At 35.9% G+C, this 26,632-nt stretch overlaps 1 protein-coding gene across 2 annotated transcripts in view; it reads left to right on the top strand.

Annotated features, from left to right (window-relative positions):
• The window catches only part of LOC142349520 (cell division cycle protein 27 homolog), a 167,297-nt gene extending 143,523 nt beyond the window's left edge, over positions 1-23,774 (top strand). For both annotated transcript variants that reach the window (XM_075401138.1, XM_075401137.1), the window contains exons 16-17: positions 10,734-10,965; positions 23,169-23,774. In XM_075401138.1, the coding sequence (XP_075257253.1) occupies positions 10,734-10,965; positions 23,169-23,227 (291 nt within the window). In that variant the 3' untranslated portion in view covers positions 23,228-23,774. The remainder of the gene's footprint in view (positions 1-10,733; positions 10,966-23,168) is intronic.
• The last annotated feature ends 2,858 nt before the right edge of the window (positions 23,775-26,632 follow it).

Here is a 26,632-nt window from a genome sequence, read left to right as displayed (position 1 = left end):
TTACTTATTATATCTCGAGAACCAGGTGTCCAAATCTAGATCAACCTAGTGTTCTGAAAAGCCTCAGTAGAAGCGATTATATTGCTAAAAGACCTATTCAAACCCAGCTATAATCGACACATTCAAAACCCTTCCAGGTACCATATACTTAGCCCAAAGTTGACCTTTCAAAAAATCCCAGTATCACCTCAGAAAAACAGTCATAAAATTGTCAAAGGTGCCCCGATCACTCCAAATTTTTGAGCAGAGGACTCGACCTGCAAATTTTGAAGCAATTTGGAGCATTTTGAAAGTTGAGTGACGGCGAGCACCCTGAAATTTGACTTTTCCAATCCGCTCGAATTCACCACCAACTCCCACAATGTTGACCCATTTTATAGCCCTAGACGATTCTACTGCTCACGCTTGATATCCTAGTATAATAAAAGTTGAGTTATGACATAAATACCGAGCCCTACCAAAATGTATCAAAAATATAGTATAAACGATACCCCAAAAGCATGCCAGATCTGCCCCAAATGCATCCTACTGCTAATTCCATCTGCCACACACATAGTACAACCTCAAACAACCATTAGAACCCGTTAGCTCCATGTATATGTTGAAAAATAACGAAATAACAAAAATCGCGCTTCAACCTCATTTCATTGCCTCAAAAATTTTGTCTTTTTATGTCCCACCTGACCCAATTGATGCCACCTATACCCCGTACTAATCTAGTACAACCCCCCTCTAGCCTACGCCACCAGCTATGATGACTTAAGCTCAAAAACGCCCAAAAACTGTACCAATTCTTCCAACAAAAATTTAGTTATTTACCTCTAGAATCAAAAATTTTGACTTCTGACAGAAATTAACCATACCATCAGTCCTCCCACGAGTATGTGTCTCTGAATATACCACTCCCAGCCCCCTACTGCCAATACAAGCTGAGAAAAGACTGTCAAAGTACCAAAACTTGAGAAAGTTTTTGTTCAATAAAAAAAATTGATCAAAAATGCGTCATACAACCGTAATATGCCCAATGTTATTGTTGATTCAGTTGGCCCTACTCTTTAGCAGTCCAACCATAGCCATTCGAACCATTTTGCCTGAGTTTAACATAGCTCTATAGCCAATAACCTATCCTCTAGCTGAGCCTTTCCGAAAAACCCACGTTCACCGCAGCAAAAACATTAGAACTCTCAAAAAATAGTTGAAACCACCCAAGTTTTTGCGCTGCAGTGTCTTTTGAGCCGATAAAGCGATTGGCAAAGTTTGAGCTCGATCTAAGCATTTTGAAAATCGAGTGACGGTGAGCACCCTGATTTTGAAGCCTTTTTGAAATTTCACGAACATGTCCATAAAATCCACAATAATGGTCAAAACCCTGATATTATTAGCTCAAAACATCCGCATGCTCAAGCTCTACACGCTCATTTTAAAAATATTGAAAATTAATATAAAAAAAATAGAAAGTTTATCAAAATTGAAATAATAGCAAAAAAAACTGAAGCCTACCAAACTCTTCCCAATTTAGCCAAAATAGTGCCAGATTTTGTCCAGAAAAATAGTATCAAATAGCCGCGTATATTTATGAGCGTATATCCAATATTCAGTCTCTCTAGTAGTTGTCCCAGCCTAATAAACCCATAGAATCCCTTAGAAATTCAAAAATGTTGGAACGCACCAATAGCTGCCACCAACATAGTAGTCACTAGAATGAGCCACAATTATCACCAAAAGTCAATTTTCTGCAACCTATGTCAACTTATGCGTCAAACATGACGAGCCACAATCAAAATTCCAGTAAATTTTGCAGAAAAAGCGGAACAAAACGTGCTAATCATCTTCAAAGTTACCAAAGGCTACTTCTAATAGCTCCAAACATCCGTCTTAGCTGATAGAACCCAATTTAGGCCACTAGTGCGTCACACCAGGCCGACACATGTCTTGAAAAAGATCGATTAGTGGAAAGATCATGCCTAAAAATTAGCATTTTGGACATAAAAATCAATCTTCTGACACGACAAACCGTTCCAAATCCTATAATTCAGTAATATACATTAGTACTAGGCACAGACAGTAACCTTTTAACCATCCAGTACCGATGTTGTATGAACAGTGATGAACTTATTCAACTTCAAATTTGACGATTCAAAAATAGCCAGGTTCGGATCACGAAAGTAGTCGACTTAATGGAAAATGCTCATTTCATGCCAAATTTTTGCGCTGCACGGTTTTTTGAGCCGCTGAAGCGATCTGCAAATTCTGAGCCCGATTGGAGCAATTAAAAATTGAGTGGCGGCGAGCACCCCGAAATTTCGCATTTTTCAATTCCTCAGAAACGAACGTCGAAATCAAAAAGCGTTCACAAACCTGAATTTATAGCATAAACGTTCCCAGCGGTGACTACCGAGTGGGCCAAGCCAAAAAATTTGCTCAAAATTGAATAAAAATTAAAAAATTTACATGTACTACCTGTCTTGATGTGGAAAAATGACCAAAATTGCGACAAAATTACATGTGAAAATTAGCCATTAGACAGCAATGAACCTTCACGAAAACAATACCATATGGTCAAATGCATCACTGCTATTAGTTTCACCATCAAAAACAAAGGAGGCTTAAGCATTAAGTGAATGCCTGTAACACGTCCAGCCACCCCCATTTTCCCATCATACTGCCAATAGATGTGTACATTGCATCCGGGGAAATAAGCCATACCGACAAACTAAGCAATAAAACCTCAGATAACATCTCGCTACACATGAGTATAACAGATTTATCAAGTATTAAAGTCAAGATTTACCCAGAACTTGGCCAAAAATCCATTATCTTCACTCTCTGCAATTTCGTACTCAACGTAGCCTAACTGATCTTTAGCCAGCTCAGTGTACCAAAGCAAACGCATCTTGGCCGCGATAGCCAAGCGCAAGGCACGAACGTTATGCTAGGGCACCTTCTTATCTTGAATTCAGCCAATAGACATGAATTAGAGCTTCAGAAATGATGAAAATTGCCATAAAATATGATGTATACCTGACTTCCGACCAGTTAGTGTAGTACAACGCACTGAGAGAGCACAGACCAACAATTTCGGCCCTCACACCAGCCACACCAAGCCGCTTCGGAGTTTTAAACGACACAACGTCCCCCTGCTCAGCGTAAATATCGTTGAAAAACTCGTACCCCAAATCGGCACACACATCTGCGCGAAGATTCGCACGGAAAAAGGTATAATGCACCTCTTTTCCGCCCATCTTCTTCACGAAATATGAAACACACTCACGATTGGATCTAAATAGCAAACAACAGTAGCTTTACAACTGATAGCAATGGCAATAACCTACGACAAACATACCCAAACAAATTATCACAATTATTACAACAAATTATCTTTTTATTGACTATTTTTACATTTACCTTTCAACAGCGGCCTGCAAACCACCCAGAGAGCGAGGAACGAAAAACTCAGCAGCCTTCAGGCGATCGACATGAGTACTCACACGAGTTGTTTGCTGTGCAGAAGCACTGAATCTGACATGAAGAGGAGCCAACTCCTGACTCACCATCGGCTGAGTTGGAATTTCCTTCTCCTGCACTTCCATCACGCCATCCATCTTCACTTCCACCAAAATACATAAATACCTCACGATTGACAACCAGCTCTGAGGTCCTCCCGTTCTTTGTCCCCAGTCCCATGAATTCTGCCTTCGCACGACAAGCCTTCCGAGCTTCAGCAGACTTAACAAACGCTGGATGCGCCCATTAAGTCTGAGGCAACGGCAAACTTCGCACGAAACACAGAAAATCTTCATACTGAGCAAAATCCCTGATTCAATGCCATTGTCTGAAAATTTTGAATGCAATAAAACACACAACAAAGCCGTGAACAAACAATCAGTCCCTTCACTGACATTTATTTATTCATTAAGCCTCAACTCTTCCTTTTATCACCTACTTACGCCCTCATACCTCTCCAAAAACAATTTTGCCAGATAGTAAATACTATGATATTAGTAGCACCTTATTAAATTTTAATAGCATCAAGTATATTAGTCTGTATATTAAAACAAACTACCCTGTAGTACAACTAAGCATCTACAACTACAGTTAATCAATGAGTTAAATATCAATAGAATATACATAAATAGATACACTGTCGTCTCAATCATTTCAACGTCTTCCTCTTCCCCCTCAATCTCTTCCCTCTCTTCCCTCCTTCTCAAACATTTTCCTCTCCTTCTCTTCATCCACTTACCAAAAATCCCGAATAATATGGATAATAATATGAATACTGATAATAATTTTGTGTCCCAGTCCCAACCTTCTCCTCTATCTTTACACTATTAACTGCAACTGTACTGTTATGAATATTACACTCGGGGTGTATTAACCGGGACCAGTGAACCTGGTCCCTTGATACATACCTGAACCCTTTTCCTGCAGCAATCCAGAGTGATATAAAACGGGCTGACAGTGATATTAAAACATATATTGTTAAGAAGAATATCTGAAAAACTCAAAAAAATATGTAAACACTTCATAATTTGACCCCCCAACCACTACCACCATAACCATAGACCTACCATGCAACCAAACAAACATACCCAAACACTGTGAAACACCATATTTGGTAGTAATATCAATAAACACAACACATCAACACACCTGACCTAAAAGTAGAGTACACCTGAAACAAGTAAATATCACATAAACAAGCGCCAAATTGAGAATATTAGAACCAGAAGCCTGAGTACATCAAATAAATGAGCAAATAGTTACCGGAAATCCTAGTAGAATCAAGTAGAACGCCCAGATTAGCCAGCCACATCAGCAGAAGATTGTCGTGAAACACAGTTGTTTTTATTGAAACACGAAAATTTTACTTACATTTGTTGTAAATCTCGTACTTTTTGGCCCTACTTCTGAGACATCGATCAACACTGAAGAAGCGTTAGTCCAAGGAATAATCTTCCATAAGGAAGGCAAGATCATCATTACAGAGAAAATCATAAATGTTCTGAGTTCTTAGTCCCGTTTCCCCGTTAAAACTTTACGGTTCGACAATAAATAGAGACGCTACTTACCGGATCAACAACCAAATGGATTACATTCTCTACGTACACTACTACATACATGTTTTTGTAACTCTACGTACACTACGACATACATGAATAAAACAGATGTCTTCAATGTTGACTGGCTCTTTGCGAAAATCCTCAATGAAACAGTTGAAGCAGAAATCGAGTTGTACAAACTGAGTAATGGAACCGAAAAACTCCAGAAGACGTAAAAAATCGACAAAAGAGAGCCGTGCCCTCGCAACAGCAGCAGCAGTAGCCGGAATTTGACTCTTCGGCCCCGGAATTGCTATGAGCAGCGGAGGAATCACAAGAATTTTCGGCTCTTGTCAACGAACGTCTCGAAATTCTTGAAAACATCGATAGATTAGCCAATAGTTTCAACAACCTAAACGACTATGTCACGGAAATCAGCTTTCAATCAGATGAGAAATTCTTTCAAGTTGCTGACGAACTTGCAAAAGTTTAAAAGTTGAAAACGAAATACAAGAAAACCAGGACAGGACCTGGAAACTAGTTGAACAACTTGCAATTATAAACCATAACTCAAACGGTGTAGCAACATGCATGGAAATACAAGCAACTCAACAAAACAATTTCAACTTTCACAAAGAAGCATCTTTGCTTCTTACACTTTACGCAGACATCGAGACTTATCGAGCTGCCTTATCTTCATTCAGAATTAATGCTATAAATGCAATTCCAACTTTGCTTGATAAACGTCTTCCATTCCTTTATTACCGAGAAAATCTTTGATAAAGATCCTAGACTTAGTCCATGATAGCCAAAAGAACGCCCCAGAACTTTGGCAATACCCATGACTGACATACTTTCGTATTACGATGCAAAACTTGTACAAGAGATTTCAACAGTAGAAGACGGACTTTAACTGACACTAGCCTTTCCCCTAGCCTCTAGCCCGACAGGGTTCGAATTCAATCGTGCAAATGAAATCCCTATGACCCGGAAGGACTCTGTGGACGCCTTATAATGAGTAGTTGAGGGAGAATACCTAGCAATCTCAGAAGGACAAATGGAAACAACAGTACTGACGAAGTCTCAGTATGACAACTGCCTTGGATCGCCACGATACCGAATCTGTCACGAGACAATGGAAACCCACCTTAGATTCTCCTTGTGTCTAGCAACCGTCAGGTTTCATCATGCAATTACAGCACTGAAAGTGTGAAACAGAGAAGGTTGTGTTACCCAACCCAGAACGAGCACAGAATCTCGGATACGGAATTTGGCTACTAACATCAGCTTCAAGTGATTCTAATTTTAGTGAGATTGGTATGGACAAAAATGGTCGACCCAGCATTCCTGATAAAGGTTGTAACATCTGTTTGATCACATTAAAATGTGGACATACCATGTTCAGCGACCACATTAAAATTAGAGCTGATTTACAAAGTTGTCAGTACCTTCCAGCAAAGAGAATCAACGTTAAATTGCCTGATCCACTTGCACAATTAATTGATTCAGTACCCAACTTTGACGAACTACCAAAATATGCAACGAGCACTGAAGCAAACCTTGATTTATTGAAGAAAGGTAAAACAGGTTTCATTTATTCCAATCGAAAGTTGTCAACAGATTCACTTGACGAAATAGCGAAACCCATTACCACAGAAATGAAATCATTCAAGCCAGCACTAATTCATGAACTCGAGTCTTACGTACCAATCAAGCTTTCCCTCTAACTAACTATCATTGTCTTCATCGGAAATTTAGCCTTACATATCATCTTCATCTACTTATAAAGTAGCCTTTGTACGACGAATGGTGCCAAACTTCATGAAATTAGGCGGAACGAATGCACCAATCAGTCCAATAATTTCCGTGCCAAAGCACCTCAAAGCAGACGTAGTGGCCAACCTTACAAAACAACTCAGGAAGCCTCCAACAGTTATATCACCAGAAGACATGGGAACTCTAAAACGACAACACAGACGAAATTCAATGCCAGCAACCTCCACCATGGCACTCGCCACAATTGAACGCTTTGATACGGAAGATGAAAAGGACCACGGAGCTTCAGCTCTAGAGGAAAGTATACTTTATGTTCTTGAAAGTCTGAAATAGTTCGACAAGTATTATGTTTTAATTAAGTATTAATCTTATACCCAATTAAGTTTCATTTCACTCATTAAGTTTGATTTACAAGTGCTTTCAGCACAGTAACCAGTGCTCAAATCCATGAAACTAACCAGTGCTTTAACCTATTCATTCAACCGGTACACTTATGTTCTATTCAAGTTTAGAGCCTTCATTCAGTAAAAATATCCTTGATATTTCTAGTGCTAATTCCAACCTCTTCTCTCACTTCTAACTTTAATTTATGTTTTATCCTTCTTCTCAAGAATTAACCCATCTTAGTGTCTTTCATGTTCCTTAACAGCCTTAAATCTTGTCTAAACTTTGTTCATCTTAACCTTTATTTTAATTTGTCTTAACTTAAATTTATTTCTTTTATTTGTCTATAACTTAAATGCTTTCGTTCAAACCACTTTTCTAAGAAAACGCAAATTGGGTGCAGATTATATATGTATTATAGAAAAATTGTGAAATTCAGTTCTTTCTCAAAATTTTCATGGAGAATTTTCATTAAGTCCGGTCGTGTCACGCCCCTATTTCAGGCCTCATAGGTGATGTTTTTCCTATAAGTATCCATATAAAGTGCTATAATTTCGGTCATTTTCAGATAGATCTCAAGGTTATATCTAGCCAGTATGGTCATCTAGGCATGTTACCCCTTATTTGTTTATGTTTACTAAAAACAACCGCAGGTTGACAGTTTACATATAAACATTAAGTACCTAAAAGCCTCAATATTTACCTCTTTAAGTTTCCTCACGATGAATTTGTATAATTGGTAAATAACTTAATGAGAAAGTATGTACCTGGTGCAAAAATTATTCTGTTAAAGTAGGTGCTAATACGGAAATTTTATATGTACTTAACAAACATCGAGAGACTTACAAAAGCCAGAAATTGCCCCACTTGAAGATCATTAAATATTTGCGAAACCAGTACAACTGTAGGTAGAGCCCTGCGGAACCTACGATCACCAGAACACCGGAGAACCAGCCTGATAATTAGTTGATTACAATCTCTTGAAACTTTGCTAAAACATGTAAAACTTATTGATTATTATTAATAAATTTTCGTTAAAATAATTAAAGATTGAACTGTAAAATCTTTATATAACGCTCAGTTATAACAGGCTTCCATAGAGCTAAAATAACTCCGTGAAAACTATTAAAATACAAGGCAACTAGTGGATATATCACGCAATCGAACCGCTCAGTAAAAGGCTATTACAAGCTCACTTTATTCGAAATATATCTGCTAAAATTTGCACTATGAAACAACTATAATAAGTCCTTGTACAATGCCAATAAATCAAGTTAATTACACTGAAAATTGACCTCAATAACACTACGAGGAACACTCTAAAAGTTAGTGCGTAACAGTTATCGTTTTTGTTTTTTGAGACTACTGTTGAGACTACAGGTCTATGAAGCTATTGCAGCTATTTTCTGGCAATCTGCTCGGTCTTGCTTAGTTTATTTCTTATATTGTTTTTATAGCTGCGAAGCTGTAAGCTGAGCAAAGCTATATTGCGGTGCTCTTGGTTTTTTACAATTCAAAGAATTTGAATTGTATTGGGGCGCTGTCTTTTTTGAAAGATCTGTTCACACATTTTCAATATTTTTGAAGTCAAATTGGAGTAGTGATTTTGGTCACGCCGAAACAGGAATTGGAGCAAAAAAGCTAGTGGCCTTGCGGCGTGAATTTTTCTCGCTCTAAGTTTAAAGTAGAGTGCGAAAATGGTGTTTGAACAAAAATTCGGTTTCTCGGTAGTGGTTTTTTGTTCACATGCGGCAATTTCACTCTGATTTTTACTGTTTTTTCGATTTTCTGGATAGGATTTTTTCTAAATGGTTTTGCCAATCCATTCACAGCTCATTCTAGGCCTAGTTTTTTGTTTGAATTAAATTTTCATTTCGCGCTAGTGGTTCTTTTGTTCACATGCGGCGTTTTGACATTAATTTTTTGTTTTTTTCTTATTTTTTGATCTGATTTTTTTAAAATGGTTTTCTCAATTCACTCATAGTCCATTTCAGGTCTAGTTTTTCTGTCTAGTCAATGAAAATTCTTTGAATTGTACGTCAGGACTTGTCCATCTATGTTTTAAATTCGGTTCACCTTTTGATCACGTTTTTCGTTTTTACATAAGTCACGATTTTCACGCTTGACTTTTGACTTACTTCACTCGCTGTTTCAACTGAATGGATTTTAAATTCTTTCACTCATTGAATTAGTGAATACGGTCAATGTCAAGCATAATCGAACAAAACGCGATTAACTGTTAATGCCCAGTAATTAAGTTATAGTGCATTTGGTTATGAACGCTCTTTAGAGCCATTGCTAGCTGATATTAGTTTTGATCGTTATAGCTTTCAGTATAAAAGCTGAATTAATATTAAATTTAGACTCAAATCTTCGCAACAATTTTTGACTAAGAAAACAATGCTGTCAATTTCTCATTTTGTTTTAACCCCGATTTGCGTCAAAGGCGGCTATTTTCCTGCGATTTGCCGGCTATGTTTAATTTTCTCACTACGTATGCTTTTTCAGTTTGTCTCTTGTGTAGGAGCTCATTCATCGAACAGAATCTGTATCACAAGGTCTGTTAAGACTAATTGATTTGTTCTAGCATCTTGGAGATATATTCGAGAAAAAATTAGTTCACAGCTTGTTGAACATGTTGCGTGAAATCTTTTTGACTTCTCTAGGTTAATTTCACTCTTCTCTCATTCTGCTAGAAGTAAGTGTCTTTAGATAGCTGTTACTCAGCAAATCAATTCAAATTGAACAGAGTCAGTATCAAAAATCGAAGTCAAAATAGAAACGGGATAATGTCTAATCTTAGATGCCCGTTACTCGAACTTTGTTCTTCGTTCCCATCTGTAATGCTTATTATAGCTGCGAAGCTGTAAGCTGAGCGAAGCTATATTGCGGTGCTCTTGGTTTTTTTTGTTTCGTCGTCTGACGCTCATTTTTTTCGTTTTACATTTGTTCACGCAGCAAAACTGAAAAAGTCAAATTTTCTGAATGACTTCTTCCTCTCACTAACGGCATTTGCGCGCGTGACGTCATTTCTCACTCGCTTTAGCAAAAGTTTTTAGGTTAATTGCGTGATTAGATTTTGATCTTACGTGACTTACATCACTCAATAAAATGACTTTTGCACTTTAAAACTTAAGTTTAATTTGAATTTGTTTAAGGTCAAAGGAACTCATTTGTGCAGTAAAGGTCCCTTATAAGAGGCTTCTGAGGAATAAATTTTAATGAGCTTTATTAATTTATCGGTGAATGTTTTTTACCTAGTTTTTCGAGCGGCGTCGATTTTTTTTTAATTTAGATCTGTATCTGATTCTATCTCTATTATATGTCACACAGGTCTATTTTTCCGCAGCTATTCCGGCAATCTGCCGGCTATGTTTACCATTATGCTATTGTTTTTTGTTCCAATTACCTTCGTTTTGTTAGAATTCGAAGACTCAATAAGCCGAACGAGAGGAAAATTGAGATTTGAGGCAATGACCTGACATGCGTGACTGTGAGTCGCAACATCACAACAGTTCAAAGTTTTTTCAGGAGGCGCTGAAACTTCTGCAAGAGCTGGAATTGCAAATACCAAATGAAAGCCTTCTCTACTTCTCAATAGGACAGGTTTACAAGAAGCTAGGTGAGCCTCATTTGGAACTGATGAACTTAGCATGGGCGATGGATCTGGATCCCAAGGGCTCTTCCTCTCTCATCAAACAGGCTATCGAGAAGAACTTCTTACCCAGAGACAAAGAACTCAATAATACTATGGGAAGAATAGGTGAGAATTTTGTATCGTATGATGTCAAAACACACTGCCAGATCGTGGTTGCTTTGCGTTACGCAATATTGTTTGTTTACGTGCTCGTCAATCTATACTGCGAATCTTTAAGTGCAGAAAAGGTTCCATGTTCAAAAACCTGTTTTGGAAAAATTAGCTCAATACGTAAATGCCCGCATTCGTTTCAGTAACCCCACTTGAAAATAGTGCTTATGATAGACGAACTATAATCGGAGTAAATTTGAATCTGGAAATGTAATACTTAAAAAAATAGATTAGGTTGATTGTAGAACAAAGTTGGAGAGTGATTTTTTGTTGATACCACGGTTTTCGGGAGTGCGCAAAACTGATATTTAGTTGTTTGTTTTTAGGCTTTTTTAAACTTATTTTCTCCGAACACCTTTTTCTCACTCCTGACTAACTTCACTTGCCGTTTCAACTGAGCGGTATTGAAATTATTTCTTCGTTGATTTACCCAATGTAGTGAATACGGTCAAGGTCAAAAGAGCAAAATCAAAAAGAAACGGGATAATTTTAGAGTGTACTGCAAACTGGTAATATTAAGCTTATTTTCCTGATTTTAGCATTCAAGCATTAATTTAAATAAAGTTAGAAATATACTGAATGCTGTCAAGAGGAAAATCAAAAGAAACGGGATTGACCGATAAGACATAATTTATAGCTTGCATGCGTATTGTTAAGCTTGATAGCCCTCAGTGGAGAAGCCGAACATAAGTATAATTGTGTAATCTGTGTTAAAGTGCTCATCAGATTGGAACACTTTTGATTGGCTTTTAGAGAGAAGTGCTTGTCATTTCGGTTCTTTTTAATAGCCGCCGTCAGCCTCTCAAACGGCTATTATTTAGGCGCTCTCCTTTTTTAATTCGCTTTCTTTACCTTTTGATCACGTTTTTCGTTTTACATAAGTCACGACTTTCACGTTTGACTTCTGACTTACCTCACTCACTGTTTCAACTGAATGGTTTTTAAATCCACTCACGCAATGAATTACGCAAGATAGTGAATACAGTCAAGGTCGAAAGAGCAAAATCAAAAGAGACGGGATAAACCGATAAAGCCCTGTCATCATTGAGAATTAGGTTATCAAAGTTCATTCGAGTGTTTGCTAGCTGACATTGATATTAAGCTTGTTGGCTTTCAGTTTAGAAGCTGAATTAAGTATAATTTTAGAATCCAACTGAAACTGCACTCCAAATTAGAACACTTTTTGATACTGGAAAAAAAATAGAAAAAAATTCTTTTTTTGTTTCAATCCCGATGTGCATCAAGCGCGTCAACGGCGGCTATTTTCCGGCAATCTGCTGGCTATGTTTTCTTTTTCTGTTTCAATCCCGGTTAGCCTCAAGTTTATAAACAGCAGCCATTTTTTTGGCAAACTTACGGCAATGTGTTAAGCGTTTTGTGATGAAGCTGTTTCATGTTTTTACTAGCATGGTTGTTTTGAAGGTATTTTCAATTGCCGGCTTTTTTAATAGCCGCTGTCAGCCTCTCAAAAGCTAATATTTAGGCCCTCTATAATTTTTACAATCTAAAAGATTTTGATTATATTGAGGCGTTGTCTTTTTAAGACTAGAAGAGGCGCTGTGGTTTTGTTTTTACGACTCGAGGAGGCGATATAGTATTCTGTGTTTTTGACATAAAAATTTTAAATTTTCCTATCTTTAGATTTAATAATTTTTGACATTTTTCTAGCCTTATTTGACGTATGTAACTTTCTCTCTTTTTTCATGCTAGATATTTGAAAGAAAACTTGATTTGGCGGAGACGACTTCGAGTTGTCTCTTTTCGACTATTCTTCCGTTCTGTTTTTTTTTGATAAGTGAGTGAGCATAAACCAAAAGTTTAGGGAATTAAGTTTGTTTTAGTGATAAAATTCGAAGAGCGGAAAGATTTAGTGATAAAGTTCGAAGAGCGGAGAGAAGAGTGAGTGGTTTTTCTTTTTTTTGTTTTAAGACAGAGCGAGAAATGTAGTTGAAAAATTGAATTTCTTCGATAAATGATCTACTTTTTTGTTCAAGTGCGTCTTCTTCAAGCTGTTTTTCCCTAAGTTAATAGACACCTCAGCTTCTCAGCTGGCTATCATAGCGCTCCTATTTTTTACAATCCAAGAATTGTTTTCACTTCTTTTCATGACTTTAAGCTTTCAAAACGGGATAAACAGGTAAAGCTCAGCCGGCATCGATTTTAATTAGAGGCCCTTAGCCACATTTAGTTGTGCTTCAAGTTGTTAGAGTGGTGAAGCTGCTGGGAGGGCCTCAATTCAAAGTTAAAAGGTCATTTTTAGGAGGCTTTGAGCCCAAAATGCTGCAATTGTTCGCGGCTTTTCGTCATTTGTTCGAAATTTTTGTTGGATCAGTCTAAAGTTGAGGTTTGTAAAAGTTGATAAAGGTCTTTTGTAAAATATAAATACTTCTTATGACCATTTTAAGAGCTATATGTTTTGGTACCCAACATAAACGCGCAAATTTATACTAATTTTTACATTTTTTTTAAAAATTTTTTGTTATTCTTTGAGTTTTTCAGCCCTAGGTATCAAGGAACATCCTTTACGGTTTGAAAATAGGCTACTGCATAAATGGTTTTAACATTTTAATATCACGAATCACATTATTTTGATAAAACTTGCAATTTTTTTCAAATTTTTTGACATATATTGTCATTGTTTTTCCGGCCCCCAGGGGCAACGAAACCTCCTCTAGGAAATTGAAATAGATTACTGAAAAATTTTAACTGGGCATGGAATGGTTTTCAACATTTTAATATCACAAATGTTTGCAATTTTTGATAAAACTTACCATTTTTTTTTGAGTTTTATGAACATTTTTTGTCATTTTTTAGGTTTCGCCATCCTAAAGGGCCAAGGAACCTCATCTAAGTTTTTTAATAGGTTATTGCATGGTTTATAAATGTAATGGAATGTTTATCAAGATTTTAAATCACGAACTTCAGCCATTTTTTTTAAAAAAAACTTTTTTCAATTTTTCTGAAAATTATTATCATGTTTCAAGTTTGTCGATCTTTATGAGCCATTGAAATTATTTAACGCTTGAAACAGGGAACTAGATTGTTTTTGGAGATAATGAAATGGTTCTGAAGGTCTTAATATTACGAATTTTCGCAACTTTTTGTTAAAATTTGCAATTGTTTTAATTTTTTAAAAATTTTTAGTCCTTTTCTGAGTTTAACAATCTTTACTGGCCAACGAATCTTTTTTATGTCATGTGGATGGCTTGCATGAGGGAACTTCAGAGACAAAAAATGTTCTGGATTTTTTTTTGCGAAATTTGGAAAATTTCTTTAAATTTTACACTTTCCAATTTTTGGAAGCATTTGTCAAATTTTTACTTCTAGTGGCAAATAAACCTTTTTCAAGGCTTGTGCGTGAGTCTGAGTATTCTGAATTCTAACATTTTGGCAGTGTAAAAGCTTCAAGTTTTAGCAATGATTATTTTTTTGTTTAGTTTGTTGACTTTTTCTGTTGGTCTGCTGCAGTTCTCTGTTGGTGCATCAGTTCTCCGTTTCTCATTCAATTCGTTGGATTGTATTTCAGGATTTGTCCTGTTATGTTTTTTTTACTTCGTCGAATAAAAATTTCGCTTTAACTTAGTTCACAGCTTATTCATCATTTTGCGTGAAATCATTTTTACTTCTCTAGGCGAGTTTCACTCTTCTCTCATTCTGCTAAAAGTATTTTTAGAAAGCAGTTGCTCAGCAAAGCAATCCAAAATAAACACAGTGAGTATCAAAAAACAAAACTGAAATAGAAGCGGGATAAAGCCCAATTATAGATACCTGTTACTCGAACTTTGTTCTTAGTTGCCATCTCTAATGGTTACTGGTATGGATACTAGCGCCTCTGCCACTACGAAACAGGAGTATGTTCAGCTCCAAAATGACACAAGCTTTGTGTACAGAAATCATTTTTATTAGTATTTTTTGAATCCCAATCTTGGTTATCGGAATAAACGGCGGCTATTTTTCGTTAATCTGCCGGGTATATTTTTAATTTTCTAATGTTGTTTAAAGGTTACTCTAGAGTAAAGTGAAAAATGGGTTGTTTTGATAGTGCCGCGATGCTTACTGGTAATTGACGGAGTTTTGCTCTTTTTTGGACTCTAGGCGATATTTTACCCACTGCATTTTTAATTGCATTTAATATTGACTGAATCGAATCCTAACTCTCATAGTCACTTTTAGTAGAAATGCAATGAAGTTTTGGTTGCAAAGAACTTTCTTTTCTGATATTTCTCCCTGAATGCTTCCATTGTTTATACCTGTGATCTAATAGTGTACAGATGCATCTACGTTCCCTCAATTGGCAGCTAATATTTTTTTTCACTCTAATATCAATCTGTTTCAAAAAAGTTAACTGTATCGTTAATGGCAAGTCTCATCGGCAGAAATAAATTTCAATTTACAGCTAATGGTTTTTTGATAGCCTCCATCAGCCTCTCAACGGCTATTGTTTAGGTGCTGTGCTTTTTTTATTCGCTATACCTTTTGATAACGTTTTTTGTTTTACACAAGTTACATTTGTCACGGTTGACTCATTGAACTTGTTCAACTCGTTGAATTACGCAATGTAGTTGAAACGGTCAATGTCAAAATAGCAAAATCAGAAGAAACGTGATAAACCGATAAATCGTGTTCATTATGTCATAGCGCATTAGGTTATCTAAGGCTATTTGGGTGATTGCTAGCTGACATTAGTTTTAAGCTTAATGGCTTTGGTTTTAGAAGCTGAGTAAACTATAGTTTTAGAATCAAACTGAAACTGCACACCAGATTCGAACTTTTTGACACTCAGATAAAAACTCTGTCCATTTGTGCCTCTTTTCTTTTTCAATCGCAATTTGTATCAAGCTCATCAACGACGGCTGTCTTCCGGCTATGTTTCTGACTTCAACATTATTAAGTTTTTCAGAAACTTTTTGGGTTTTGTTTGGGGTTCCTTTGGGGCTATAACAACTGCAAACCTTTTCTTCACTCACGAATTTCACGGTTGAGTGACTTACCTAACTCACTGTTTCAACGGCTGGAATTTAGAGCTCTTTCATCAAATTTTCGCAAATATGCTCAGGATCAGAAATCACAATCAAAAGAAACTGGAGAACCAAAAAAACCTGGGCACTAAACTAAGACAATGTTAAAAGACTGAGTGCATTGAGTTATCTAAACACCTTCGTTTATGCTGATAACAGGTATAAGTATTAAGCTTATTGTCCTCCAATTGGGAAGCTTGATTAATCATATTTATCGAATCTAATGAAAATGCGTTCTAAGATAGAAGACTCTTTTGAAAAATTTAGGGTGTTGTTAATTTTTTCATTTTTTGTTTTGGTCCCAACGGCGGCTTTTTTCGGGTCAAATGTGGCTTTTCGTGTAAAATCCGCAGGTTAAGTTTTTCATTTTGTTCAAAAATGGCACTATGAGAAAACACAAGTCTCTTCATTTTTCTAATGGGGCTTAAAGTAGTTTATGGTTTTTGTTGGTAAAAAATAGCCGCCTCAGCTTCTCAGCAGGCTATTAGAGCGCTCCTGTTTTTCTACTTCGCTGAACAAAAAATTTTCGCTTTACCTTAGTTCACAGCTTGTTCAACATTTTGCGTGAAATCTTTTTTGACTTCGCTAGCCTAGTTTCACTCATCGCTCATTCTACTCAAAGTGCTTAAGACAGCAGTTGCGCAGCAAAGCAATTAGACAGTATCAAACAACGAAAGATTTAGTGATAAAGTTCGAAGAGCGGAGAGAAGAGTGAGTGGTTTTTCTTTTTTTTGTTTTAAGACAGAGCGAGAAATGTAGTTGAAAAATTGAATTTCTTCGATAAATGATCTACTTTTTTGTTCAAGTGCGTCTTCTTCAAGCTGTTTTTCCCTAAGTTAATAGACACCTCAGCTTCTCAGCTGGCTATCATAGCGCTCCTATTTTTTACAATCCAAGAATTGTTTTCACTTCTTTTCATGACTTTAAGCTTTCAAAACGGGATAAACAGGTAAAGCTCAGCCGGCATCGATTTTAATTAGAGGCCCTTAGCCACATTTAGTTGTGCTTCAAGTTGTTAGAGTGGTGAAGCTGCTGGGAGGGCCTCAATTCAAAGTTAAAAGGTCATTTTTAGGAGGCTTTGAGCCCAAAATGCTGCAATTGTTCGCGGCTTTTCGTCATTTGTTCGAAATTTTTGTTGGATCAGTCTAAAGTTGAGGTTTGTAAAAGTTGATAAAGGTCTTTTGTAAAATATAAATACTTCTTATGACCATTTTAAGAGCTATATGTTTTGGTACCCAACATAAACGCGCAAATTTATACTAATTTTTACATTTTTTTTAAAAATTTTTTGTTATTCTTTGAGTTTTTCAGCCCTAGGTATCAAGGAACATCCTTTACGGTTTGAAAATAGGCTACTGCATAAATGGTTTTAACATTTTAATATCACGAATCACATTATTTTGATAAAACTTGCAATTTTTTTCAAATTTTTTGACATATATTGTCATTGTTTTTCCGGCCCCCAGGGGCAACGAAACCTCCTCTAGGAAATTGAAATAGATTACTGAAAAATTTTAACTGGGCATGGAATGGTTTTCAACATTTTAATATCACAAATGTTTGCAATTTTTGATAAAACTTACCATTTTTTTTTGAGTTTTATGAACATTTTTTGTCATTTTTTAGGTTTCGCCATCCTAAAGGGCCAAGGAACCTCATCTAAGTTTTTTAATAGGTTATTGCATGGTTTATAAATGTAATGGAATGTTTATCAAGATTTTAAATCACGAACTTCAGCCATTTTTTTTAAAAAAAACTTTTTTCAATTTTTCTGAAAATTATTATCATGTTTCAAGTTTGTCGATCTTTATGAGCCATTGAAATTATTTAACGCTTGAAACAGGGAACTAGATTGTTTTTGGAGATAATGAAATGGTTCTGAAGGTCTTAATATTACGAATTTTCGCAACTTTTTGTTAAAATTTGCAATTGTTTTAATTTTTTAAAAATTTTTAGTCCTTTTCTGAGTTTAACAATCTTTACTGGCCAACGAATCTTTTTTATGTCATGTGGATGGCTTGCATGAGGGAACTTCAGAGACAAAAAATGTTCTGGATTTTTTTTTGCGAAATTTGGAAAATTTCTTTAAATTTTACACTTTCCAATTTTTGGAAGCATTTGTCAAATTTTTACTTCTAGTGGCAAATAAACCTTTTTCAAGGCTTGTGCGTGAGTCTGAGTATTCTGAATTCTAACATTTTGGCAGTGTAAAAGCTTCAAGTTTTAGCAATGATTATTTTTTTGTTTAGTTTGTTGACTTTTTCTGTTGGTCTGCTGCAGTTCTCTGTTGGTGCATCAGTTCTCCGTTTCTCATTCAATTCGTTGGATTGTATTTCAGGATTTGTCCTGTTATGTTTTTTTTACTTCGTCGAATAAAAATTTCGCTTTAACTTAGTTCACAGCTTATTCATCATTTTGCGTGAAATCATTTTTACTTCTCTAGGCGAGTTTCACTCTTCTCTCATTCTGCTAAAAGTATTTTTAGAAAGCAGTTGCTCAGCAAAGCAATCCAAAATAAACACAGTGAGTATCAAAAAACAAAACTGAAATAGAAGCGGGATAAAGCCCAATTATAGATACCTGTTACTCGAACTTTGTTCTTAGTTGCCATCTCTAATGGTTACTGGTATGGATACTAGCGCCTCTGCCACTACGAAACAGGAGTATGTTCAGCTCCAAAATGACACAAGCTTTGTGTACAGAAATCATTTTTATTAGTATTTTTTGAATCCCAATCTTGGTTATCGGAATAAACGGCGGCTATTTTTCGTTAATCTGCCGGGTATATTTTTAATTTTCTAATGTTGTTTAAAGGTTACTCTAGAGTAAAGTGAAAAATGGGTTGTTTTGATAGTGCCGCGATGCTTACTGGTAATTGACGGAGTTTTGCTCTTTTTTGGACTCTAGGCGATATTTTACCCACTGCATTTTTAATTGCATTTAATATTGACTGAATCGAATCCTAACTCTCATAGTCACTTTTAGTAGAAATGCAATGAAGTTTTGGTTGCAAAGAACTTTCTTTTCTGATATTTCTCCCTGAATGCTTCCATTGTTTATACCTGTGATCTAATAGTGTACAGATGCATCTACGTTCCCTCAATTGGCAGCTAATATTTTTTTTCACTCTAATATCAATCTGTTTCAAAAAAGTTAACTGTATCGTTAATGGCAAGTCTCATCGGCAGAAATAAATTTCAATTTACAGCTAATGGTTTTTTGATAGCCTCCATCAGCCTCTCAACGGCTATTGTTTAGGTGCTGTGCTTTTTTTATTCGCTATACCTTTTGATAACGTTTTTTGTTTTACACAAGTTACATTTGTCACGGTTGACTCATTGAACTTATTCAACTCGTTGAATTACGCAATGTAGTTGAAACGGTCAATGTCAAAATAGCAAAATCAGAAGAAACGTGATAAACCGATAAATCGTGTTCATTATGTCATAGCGCATTAGGTTATCTAAGGCTATTTGGGTGATTGCTAGCTGACATTAGTTTTAAGCTTAATGGCTTTGGTTTTAGAAGCTGAGTAAACTATAGTTTTAGAATCAAACTGAAACTGCACACCAGATTCGAACTTTTTGACACTCAGATAAAAACTCTGTCCATTTGTGCCTCTTTTCTTTTTCAATCGCAATTTGTATCAAGCTCATCAACGACGGCTGTCTTCCGGCTATGTTTCTGACTTCAACATTATTAAGTTTTTCAGAAACTTTTTGGGTTTTGTTTGGGGTTCCTTTGGGGCTATAACAACTGCAAACCTTTTCTTCACTCACGAATTTCACGGTTGAGTGACTTACCTAACTCACTGTTTCAACGGCTGGAATTTAGAGCTCTTTCATCAAATTTTCGCAAATATGCTCAGGATCAGAAATCACAATCAAAAGAAACTGGAGAACCAAAAAAACCTGGGCACTAAACTAAGACAATGTTAAAAGACTGAGTGCATTGAGTTATCTAAACACCTTCGTTTATGCTGATAACAGGTATAAGTATTAAGCTTATTGTCCTCCAATTGGGAAGCTTGATTAATCATATTTATCGAATCTAATGAAAATGCGTTCTAAGATAGAAGACTCTTTTGAAAAATTTAGGGTGTTGTTAATTTTTTCATTTTTTGTTTTGGTCCCAACGGCGGCTTTTTTCGGGTCAAATGTGGCTTTTCGTGTAAAATCCGCAGGTTAAGTTTTTCATTTTGTTCAAAAATGGCACTATGAGAAAACACAAGTCTCTTCATTTTTCTAATGGGGCTTAAAGTAGTTTATGGTTTTTGTTGGTAAAAAATAGCCGCCTCAGCTTCTCAGCAGGCTATTAGAGCGCTCCTGTTTTTCTACTTCGCTGAACAAAAAATTTTCGCTTTACCTTAGTTCACAGCTTGTTCAACATTTTGCGTGAAATCTTTTTTGACTTCGCTAGCCTAGTTTCACTCATCGCTCATTCTACTCAAAGTGCTTAAGACAGCAGTTGCGCAGCAAAGCAATTAGACAGTATCAAACAACGAAATCATAAATAGAAACGGAATAAACCCACAAAGCCCAGTTTTAGATGCCCGCTACTCGAACTTTAATCTCATAAGTCTTAGTTATCATCTTTAATGCTTTTTGCTATTGATACTAGCTCCTGTATTGCCTCACTATGAAACAGGAGTATGTTCAACTACAAAATGACATCAAAATAGTTTGCACTTTAAAATTGTTTTCCTACAAAAATCTTTTTTCATTATTTTCCCTTTCAATCGCCATCGTCGTTATGGTACCAACGGCGGCTATTTTCCGGCAATCTGCCGGGTATGTTTATAATTTTCAAAGAAACTATGTTGTGCCGTATTTTCTGTTCTTCTTCTCTGATTACAGTTCAATTGATGACAAGCTCTATTGGGTTTCTAGTGAGAATTAGTTAAACTTTTTTAATGGTTAAAAAAGCTTATAGATAATTGATTTTTTATGCTTACACAATGCTTTTGTAAAATTTTGCCGTGTTTAACCGTATTTGCTGTTTTTTGTTGGTTTAGGATTTTTAATTGCTCCTGAATGCTTCTGGAATTTTTGTAAATGCGTGTGTTTTTATGACTCGAAAAAGAGTGTTAGTATTACACAGGTTTTTTTAGCTGAAGCAAGTTTGTTCGTACCTGAAATTGACTTTATTTGACCATTTTCCTCGTTTTTTGAACGTTGACTTCTCTGTTTGAAAATAGGATTTTAGCAGTAGCTCAATTTGTAATATATAGTTTTTGGGAACTGCTGGTAACATTCCAGCAAAATAGGTCATTTTGCGAATTGTTGATCCCATAAGTCTCCTATTTGTCTAAACTACAGACTCGCCTCAGTTTACCTACCTACCTCCCCTCCACCTCTACCTGCCAACATCCGCCTCCCTTACCTCCTAACTAACCCCTGTCTTCCCCCCCCCCCACTCCTCCTCCTCCTAATTACCTTACCACCCTTCACCTACCTACCTTGCACGCTTCACCTACTTATATCCACCCACTACTTACGCACCCCCCCCCACACACACATCTACGAACCCCCTGCTAGCCTTAGTCATAGTATCGTGCAGTTTGGGATGTTTTATGTTGCTCATCAGTTCAAGTCGTACAGCGAATAACCACAGCAGCCAAGAGTCTGAGAAATATTAGTGGGACATAAACGCCAGTGCAAGAGAAATAATTTTAAAGTTTTTTCAAATTTTGTCAGAGTTTTTTCAATTTAATGAATGGCCAAGATATACTTTTGAGACAATTTAAAGAATTAGATTCATTTTCTAACCTTTTCGGAACATGTTGAAGAAGTTGAAATTAAATGTCTCAATTTTTGATTTATAATTGCTCAATGATTGTTTTCAATTGCTCTTGAACAGTTATAAAAGTGTGTATTTTTAAAGCAACATTTCTTTTTCACTTCTCGGGTGACTTCTTCACGCTTGATTTCTTGATTTTTGAGTGATATTAGTTTCTCCTATTCAGAAAAATTGTTACAAAAACAAGTTTGAATGTAGGATAGGACAGTTAATACTTTTATTAGCAATTGGTCCAACCTTCATGCGTTTGTTTTTGAAAGTTGCGATTGCTGAGTAGAGCTCAGGTATCGCAGCTTATTTCAAATCAGCGTTTGTTTGTTCATACCATCCGTAATTGCTCGCGAACAAAGTTTGACGCAATTATTGTAAACGTATGTTTTACACAAAATTTTGCTGGATTGTTTTATTCTAGAACATTCTTTCGATTTCACTGCTCGGTTGACTTTTTCACGTTTGACTTTTTGATTTTTGAGTGATTTCAATTGCGCGCATTCAGAAATTAAGTCTTTTGCTAATACAAACGATTGTGAGCCAAGACTGTACATAGCACGTGTAGCGTAGTGAGTAATGTCCATGACTTTAATCCGAGAGGTTGAGGGTTCGAACCTCGTCCAAGTTGCAAGTTGTTGCGCCACAAATGTTTCTATAGCATACGCCCCTTCTAAGTTGCTTTCCTCGCCAGTCATTCCAGAGTAATTCCTCCGACGTTAGTCGCTTTATGTTTTTGTCTGAATTTTTACTTGACATTTTTCCCCCATTTCTGCCTTGATTTGTTTTGTTCATTCGCTTAAAAAATATCTGCGAGAGTTCTTGACGCTAACGCTTAAAATGATTTTTACTCTGATTGGAGGTTATTTGAGGGCATTTCAACCGCACAAATCTTAGTCAATTAAAGACCTAATAATAGTGAAACTAATTTTTTTAAAAGTTTTTTAACGTCTGAATGCATCTATTCGTTGGTGTTATCACAGCTTTTTGCTGGCAATCTGCCAGCTATGTTTTCACTTCAATTCGTAATAGGTGTTGTCTACATTAAATTCTAAGTGAAGTAGTTGTTGCCTCTTAGTGAAGTTAGTGCCTCTACTCACGCTAAATTTTTCTAAAATCGACTTCTTTTGTTTCTCAAGCTGCAAAAAATAAAATCAAGTTGTGCCTGTCGTGAGAGAGAAATCTTTTCGACATTAGTCGGTTGTTTTTTTAAGAAAAATACTTGCTATATTTTTTCAGTTATCTGAACTACATTAAACTAAATTTCTGCCTTGTGATATCCATATTGATGCACTTCAATGTTTTATCTCTAATATTAGTTTAATTTTCCATTAGTTATATCATTTTGTTTAGGTACTCCTGGTGATGGCTTGTTCAATGACATCGACACAACTCTCGAAGACTTGTTCTAAAATAACTGTGTCGCTTTGTTCGAGAAACTGCTTTTCGCTTAAATCATTCTTACACTGAACTCTACAAGAATTGTTTTCAACAAACTGTACTGTTTTCATCCAAGTGATTAGGTAATTAATTAATTAATTAATTAATTAATTAAACTATTGTAACTTCATTTTGTATCTTTGTTCATCTTAGACTATTGTTATACATAAATCGAAAACTTAAATTTATATGTAAATTATTGGAGATATTTTGCTTATACTAGTATAATCCCGCCCTACCACTTGTCTTGTATATGTATTCAGTTGTCTTTCTCTAGTTAATATTTTGTATTGTATTTCCTCCTATGAAATTGATCAAAACCAACCTATTCCTTGAAAAATTCGACCCCAACCTCTTCATTAAATTTGCGGTGCGTTCTAAACTTTCATTTGTCGAATCATTTCGCAATTTTGAAGAGCGAAGACCTCTGATGAGAAACGGATCTTGTGAACTCTGTTATGGTTAATAAAGTTATCTTTGATGATCATGTTCGGCCAGTTTTAATTGATACTTCAAATCAAGCGTGTTTTCCCCAAGGAAGTGTGTTTCGCTGGTCGTGTTGTGTATTGTTACGCAAATTTTTGCTTGATATTTTTGATAATTCTAGAACATTCATTCGTTCGCTTGAGCTATTTGACTTTTCGTAATAAGAATTGGGATAAACTGGTAAAGACCGAAGATATTAACTGTCCTGTGTACCTCTTTATATATATTAGAACAAAATGTGTCCGAGTGCTGGGCACAAGGCCCGAGGGGCGCCAAAATTTTGTAACGTATTTAGCGAACCAACGAGTACGGAAATGTTGAATTTCATTTGAAACTGAGTACAATTTTGCAGATAAGTGAAAGAAAAATGTTCTTAAAAATATACGGGAGTTGAAATAAACATAACTATTCCCTCTCTGATAGCAAAGCAGCCGATTATTTATAGCGGTTTGATTCCAGAAGTGAAAGTCTCATTTTTTGTCCTGAACTTAGTGTCCAATAGGACTTTCACTTCTTTAACTCAAACAGCTCTCAGCCTCAAAGTTTTAGTGACCGATGAAATTGTACCCTGGGTTCTCTAATTGAGTCTGCGTACCGTTTATAATTTTCTAAGGCTGATAATAGCCGCTATTATATTTTCGCTCTCCATTTTATTTCCCTTTGCGCATGTTTTTTAAGACTCAAAAAGGAGTATTGGTATTCTAGATTTCTTAGCTTGAGCAAGTTTGTTCGTGACCTCTGTTTTTGTTTGTTGACTTCTGTTTTTGAAGAGTAGCTTAGTTTGTAATGTATAGTTATTAATAGCCGCCCTCATCTTCTCAGCCGGCTATTATAGCTCTCCTATTTTTTTACAATTCAAAGAATTTGAATTGTATTGGTGCGCTGTGTTTTTTTTAAGATTTGTTCACACATTTTGCAGTGACTTTGATCTTTCAAAACGGGATAAACAGGTGAAGCTTTTTGGACTCAAAATGGTGCAATTTTTCATGTTTTTTGTGATTTTTGTTTTGATTAGTCTTAGGTTGAAGTTTTTAAAATTTGATGAAGGCCTTTTCGCGAGACAAAATTGCTTGTTATGACCATTTTATGAGCTATATGTTTTGGTAATACAAACACAAACACGCAAAATGATACTAATGTTTTCTATTTTTATCAGGGTTTTTGAAAATTTTTGTCTTTTTTGAGTTTTTTTGCCCTAGGTGTCAAGAAACCTCCTCTAGGGTTTGATGATAGGTTACTGCAGAGTTCCTAGTGGTAATGGAATGGTTTTCATGTTTTTGCCATCATGAAATTTAGCATTTTTTGACAAAACTTGCAATTTTTTTGAAATTTTTTGTCATTATTCAAGTTGTTTGAGTCCCAGGGGCCAGAAACCCTCATCAGGGGTTGGATAATAATTTATTGATTAATTTTTAGTTGCCGTGGATTGGGTTTCAACTTTTGAATATCACAAACTTTAGCATTTCATTTTGACAAAATTCGCATTTTTCAGGTTTTTGAAAATTTTCGTCTCAGTTTTTCCAGCTTCAGGGACCAGGCAATATTTTTGAGGTTTGTTAATAGGGCACTGCATAGTTTTTAGTAACAATGAAATGGTTTTGAACATTTTAATGTCTCAAATTTAAGTATTTTTTGATAAAATCTGCAATTTTTTGAAGGCTTCCTAAATTTTTTGTCAATTTTTGATATTCGTCCGTTCTGAAGTGCGAGAAAACATATTCCACGTTCCGACAAAAAGTTACTGCATGGTTTTTAGTTTCAATGTATTTGTTTTCAACAATTTAACTTTTCGACTTTTAGAAGTTTTTTGATAAAATTTGCAATTTTTTTTCATGTTTTGTCTTTTATTTTTTTCTGGCCTCAGTAGCCAGTTAACCTGATCCAGGGTTTGATGTTGTTAAATGGCTGCTAGGGGCAATAATGGAAGGTGAAGAAGTCATTTTGAGATTTTTGATCCTTTATAAGTTACCCCACTTATCTAAACTACAGACCCCCCCATCCTACCTGCATGCCCCCCGCGCTACCTACCTGCACCCTTCCACACACACACACACACACACACACACACCTCACCCCCCGCTTATCTACCCGCTTCCCTTACCTACCCATACACCTGAACTAGAATAATGTCTGCGTTTTTTAAACATCTAATGTGTTTTATTGAGCTACTTCGTTTTTTTCTCGTGTCTATTTTGATGTTCTGATTTTGGCAAGTTAAGGTTAGAGATTATATTGCACGACGCTTCGAGTCGTTTCCGGTATTCTAGCGGCTATTTTTTTAGGCTGAAGTCAGGACTTGAAATTTTGACTTTTGTTTTTGAACATTGACTTCTGTTTTAGAGCGTTGATTTCTGTTTTCGATTAATGAACTTTAAAAATAGCCTAGTGTTTTATGTATAGTAATTACGAACTGATTCTAATATTCAAGGTGAAAAGGTCAGTTTTAAAATTTTTGTTCTCATATAAGTTCCTCTACAACCTATTTAACCTACCCCCTCCCCCAACTAGCCCCATACACCTACCACCCCCCCCCCCCCCCCCCCCCAACACACACAATTCCCCCACCTCACAACCCCCACATAGCTACCCACATTTCTCACTAAAAACTGATTCGTTTTCTCACTCATGCTTTTTTGTTTCTATCATATTTCTGAAATAGGCTGACTTAGATACAAGTTTTTATTGCATGACTCCTCTACGCGTTTCCAGTATTCTACCGGCAATGTTTTGAATTACAAAAATCACTTTTTAACATGTGGCTTCCGATTCACTATTTCAGATTATTTCACGGTGTTCATTTTGACCATTCAAGTGCATGCGAATTAGCAGTTTCTGACTTCAAAAAATTAGCTGTCAATTTATGCTTATGCTTTTTCTTTTCTTATGGATTT

This window comes from Convolutriloba macropyga, chromosome 11 (assembly GCF_964194025.1).
Source record: "Convolutriloba macropyga chromosome 11, txConMacr16.3, whole genome shotgun sequence".
Lineage (NCBI taxonomy): Eukaryota > Metazoa > Xenacoelomorpha > Acoela > Convolutidae > Convolutriloba > Convolutriloba macropyga.
This window is presented reverse-complemented; position numbering and strand designations above follow the sequence as displayed.